This window comes from Limulus polyphemus, unplaced genomic scaffold (assembly GCF_000517525.1).
Source record: "Limulus polyphemus unplaced genomic scaffold, Limulus_polyphemus-2.1.2 Scaffold246, whole genome shotgun sequence".
In the NCBI taxonomy this organism is placed as follows: Eukaryota; Metazoa; Arthropoda; class Merostomata; order Xiphosura; family Limulidae; genus Limulus; species Limulus polyphemus.
The window spans coordinates 46,388-51,390 of record NW_013665856.1 but is presented as its reverse complement, the minus strand read 5'-3'; the positions used below and the strand labels follow the sequence as shown (position 1 = coordinate 51,390).

General features: G+C 32.1%; 1 protein-coding gene across 1 annotated transcript in view; it reads left to right on the top strand.

Moving 5' to 3' along the window:
* Positions 1–4,733, top strand: part of LOC111085126 (adhesion G protein-coupled receptor L2-like) — a 48,965-nt gene extending 44,232 nt beyond the window's left edge. The window contains exons 17-18 of the mRNA XM_022382389.1: positions 2,727–2,831; positions 4,442–4,733. Of these exons, the coding sequence (XP_022238097.1) occupies positions 2,727–2,831; positions 4,442–4,513 (177 nt within the window). The 3' untranslated portion in view covers positions 4,514–4,733. The remainder of the gene's footprint in view (positions 1–2,726; positions 2,832–4,441) is intronic.
* The last annotated feature ends 270 nt before the right edge of the window (positions 4,734–5,003 follow it).

Below are 5,003 nucleotides of genomic sequence, written 5' to 3'. Positions count from 1 at the left end.
ACCTTTCGAAAGCGCTCGGGTTATAGGGTTTATATTCATTTTTAACATTACCTATTATACTTGTTAAACCTAACTAGGATTTTAAGTAACTTTCCAAAAAATTTTTTATTTAACATGAAAAGATCTACAAGAACATCTAAAGAAACTATAAAAAATTCACAGTCTGTGGTTAATTTCTACATCTTCTAATCTTCCTATGAATATGAGATTACTACTCACGCCACTATATTTATCCTCCGGTGCTATAAACAGCTTATAATCTGCTCTATTCAATAGTGTTTAAATTTTGTTTGTGGCTATTGTCAACGCTGAGATCCATTAATAGTTATACATATATGTGTGTGTGTGTGTGTGTAATTTTCTTTCGTTATGATAGAAATATGTTCAGTAATTAAAATTGAAATATTCATAAGCTCGTACTTTTACTGAATATTTCTCAATAGTATTTCTGTTCAAATTGCAGTCGTACACGCATTATTATAGTATATACTTTTGCTCTCTATGGATTGAAGTTGAGGCATGTAAATAAATTCTGTCTGGTATTACTTAATTTTCCCTTATAGTCCTACAAAGTGAGAAACGGAAATAATGGCAGAGGTATGTGTGTTGAAATAATTTCAAAAACTGGAAGGCCTTCAGGATCACGAGAGGGTGTGCTAATGGATGCTTGTGAAGTCATCAACCCATTCAGAAACTAGCATAGAGACATCTTGTTAGCAGTTTTGTTTGTTACTTTAAACGATCTACACGGACATTGAACTACTGTGGCAATCAGTCAGTACGATATCATTCACCAATTTGCTTCCGGGAGTTGGTATCTATTAGCAACAACTCAACATAATGCTATGTGAATGTAACAGTTCTTGAAAAACGTGGTCTAAATAATTTAGTCACAAGTAAGGATAGCACTCGTACAGTACTTATTAAGGTCACATTCAATGTTTAAGATGCAAACTTTTCTTGGATGATATATTTCAGCATAACAAAACAAATTCTTCAAACGATATGTCTCAGCATGGCACCACAATATTGCTCAAATTATGTTTCAGAATGACACCACAATATCCCTCAGATTAAATGTTTCAAGCATGATACCCAATAACCACCTCACAAAATAGTAAAAGTAGAGGAATAGAAATCAAAATATTTGTCGTATAATACTGAAATTAGATTATAGGAACTTGTCTGGCTACTTTTTATTGTAACGCTATAGATAGAGTAATAAGAGTTAGATAGTATATGTGTGTGTTCCCATCGTAATATTTAGCCTTAAACAAATGTAATAAATATTTAGCCCTCTAACTTCCTCTATGAAAGTTTAAAATGAACTAAATATTATTTTTCTTTCATATAATCTTTTTGCTAGAAAAGCGGAATCGGAGAGTAATTTTTCGTTAACTTATTGTTAAGTTAAAAGATAATAAATACCAGTTTTGATTAAGCGACGTTTGAAAACTGAAGTAAGAGTGAAATGTTATCTTTTTTACGCTTAGTTTATTTTACTGAACAATTTTTAACCTAATTTCTCAAAAATTAAATTTTCTGTACTCTTCTGATGTTAAACTAAGATAATTTCAAAAAGCAACTTATAGAAATAATACGTCTGGTGTTACGCAATAAGCGTATGTTTAAATAATACACCTGGTTTTCACAGTAAGCGTATCATTGAAATATTATTTTATTTAACTTAGAAAGGCGAACTGTTTTAGTTTACCAACATTTTCGACATTTTTCACTTACACGTGCTCAACACATGAATTATTCTAAGCGCAGTTAAACCTGCTATGGTAAGTTACGACTTTGTTCTGGCGCTAATCATTATCATAAGTCATTCCCCTTTGGTGTTACTGAACTTTCTAACAGAATATATTGTTAAAGATTTCTTTAGGCTTAGTATTGTACTAATGTACTCGCTGGTGGCAGCGGTCTTGTAGAAGGTTAGTAATACCTGGAGGTATTTCCTTTCGATTTTAACTTACGAGTGAGATATGCAAGTGATGGGAAGGTAAGTGCACTCTAAGAGAAATGACCCAACTGTAATATATCAGAACTTCTTAAGAATTTAATTAGGTTTATTTCTAATTCAGAAGAGCTCTCTTAGAGAGTAGTGCTATCTAGCATGATGTGCTTTCGTCACCTGCATAGGACCGAGTATTGGTCATGTTACACAAATTGTGTCCATTCTCTTTTACCCACTTGAGTCAGGTCAGAAATTTAAGTTTATCTTTGTAGAATATTTATGACGTATCTCCAGTAATATCAGTTACTATACTTATAACAAAATTATCAATGTATTTAAAACTACCACATAGGGACAGGGACAAAACGTCGGCGAGTATGCACACACAGAAATTCATCAGTATTATTGAGACCTAATAGGGAGGAAAAATATTTTAATCCACCAAATTATCTATAATTACTTTGTTTGTGTACAAGTTATCTGTTTTATTTCAGTAGTTTAATGTAACAGTTGTTCTGCATATTTTGCTGATAAATTAAATTATGCACAGTAACTTACTTGTCACGTATTCTAAGATATTACAATAGCTATGAAGTGTTACATATATATTTCATTTCATGCAACAAATATATTATAATTTATAAGCTAATAGAATAGAATAGAATAACAGAATAGGTCTGTTATTAGTTTTCTGATACGTGGAGAAAACGTTTCATAAATTTTAGTTAGAAAATTATTGAACTTCAGCTTCTTTTTTTTTCCGTAGGGTGTCTTTATATTCGTCTTCAATGTAGTGATGAATGAGAAAGTTCAAAATTACCTCGCCCGAGTGTACATTAATCGAAGTCTTTCCCAGCCACTATTTGTCAGAGTGAGTTTTAGTGTTATTATTACTCGTTTGTTAACTACATTGGTTTACAAAATTAGAATAAGAAGGCAGATTTTAAAATTTTTCCTATGGATTAAAAGATTAATATGCTAATAAACTATGTTTCTTAACTTAGAGATACTATCAATAAAAATAGTCCAAAATACATGCTTATTTAAAATAAGTCAGTGCAAATGGAACGATTATTAAATCATAAATACGATAAAACATAACAAAAATTACTACAAAGATTTACTTGTAATCAGTATGAAGAATGACCAGTAGGACATGCCGTCCACGATGTCATTTATGAGAGAAGTTAGAAGTAATCGCTATTTGCTTCTCAAAGCACATTTTAACACTTAGAGAGATTTGAAAGGTTGCAACATGTCTTCAAAGAGCGTCTCAACGATACTGGGGTTAAGGGAATAAACTGATCGCTCCTAATGAGCTATGATTTCATTAAACAGTTAAACCAGTATCCCTGGTTGCGTGTCTCACGTTTCATATAACAGTGTCGTGTGCCAGGTTGTAAAATTGATTTGGACTCACTTGTGAAAGGATTAAGGCTCGGTCCCTCTTCATCACAAAAGGAATGTTGACAACTCTACTCCAAATGCTCCTATCGCTGACGAAGAGAATGCATAACATGGGTTGTCTCGCACAAAACCCCACCATTATGCAGCCTCTTGTGTATGTTAGAGACTAATATCGTCCTTGCTGTAGTCATGAATAAATCCACAAAAGGTTCTTCATTTCTCGCTCTATTTGGTCTTGCCAGTAGACACCTATTAATAACTTGCTGCTGTAGTAACTCTAATACGTCTTTGCCTTGATATTCGAACAATATCTCCATTATTTTGAAACGGTCTCGATAACAATGAAACAACATTTTTGTTGGCATTTGGCCATTCAATCACTGGGACTGGGCTTGTTGCACAACCTCTAATCTTCAGATAGTTTTATACTTATAAAAAGAATCTTCTAAACGTTTAAGACCAGTCATATTTACAACGTGAACTTCAAGATATTCTTCTGATGGTGTAAAAAAATGTAATAAGAAGTAGTCTGATATTATCTCTATTTATATAAACCTCAGACTACGTATTTCAAGTAGATCTAACGTCATGCTGCGTGTCTTAAAGTGATCTCAAGGTCCATTTTTTGTTATCTTATTCTATTATAGAAATATTTAAATTTTGCGTTTGTTGCTCTAATTTTGAACACTAGTCTACATTTGTACACGTTTGCAATTTTCGGGGTCTATTGTTTCAAGAAGACTTCTGTCTTCTCAATCTACAGGCACAAATGTGAATTACGTATTTATCTACTTCGATATTTTGAATACTCACTAAGCATAATTAAAGTATAACGATTACTTTGGGCAGATATTTTTATTAATACCAATTCAATGATAAGAAGTGCTTTAAATTTGATTTCAATTGCAATAAAAAAATTATACGTCATTTTGATCCATATAATTCTTGATTAGATTTTTCAGTACAGTATGACATAAAAATATGAAATGATTGTAACGTGTTTCTTTCCTCGCCGCGTTTGTATTTTGTTGTTGTTTATTATCATCTATACTTTTTACGCCCTCTCGTTTTCAGGAGTATCAAACTCGGTCTTCTGTAAGTGAACGAAGCCAAGAATCTACACATAGCCGAAACCACAAGAAGTGATTCAAATCCTGATTGGGTCTGCTAAATAGAGACAGCGGCAGGACTGCCTTCACGTGTTCACAAATAATAAGGATCTTGTTTCTTTGCGAATCAAACACAGCAGACAAGTTTTTAAAAAAAAAGTTACATGCGTGTGTAAAGAACATAAACTACTGTCACTGTAGCAATTACATCACATCTATTTAAATTTCGATCTTATTTAATCAGTCATCAATAAAAACTATATATATACATATATATATGTTTGTGTACTTACTGTAATTGTTTTTAAAGTACAATAAAGTTGCTGTACAAAGCCAACCTTCGTCACAGGGCATCCAATTGAAATATACTTAATAACAGTTGAAGTTTATATCTACGTGATACAAGTATTATGTAATTTTAATAAGGTTTCACATATTATAAAACAATTATGTTAAAACCTTTACACCCATCCGAGATTTCATAATTGATTTCAATAATCAGTGTTTTATACCTTAGACGCTGCCAA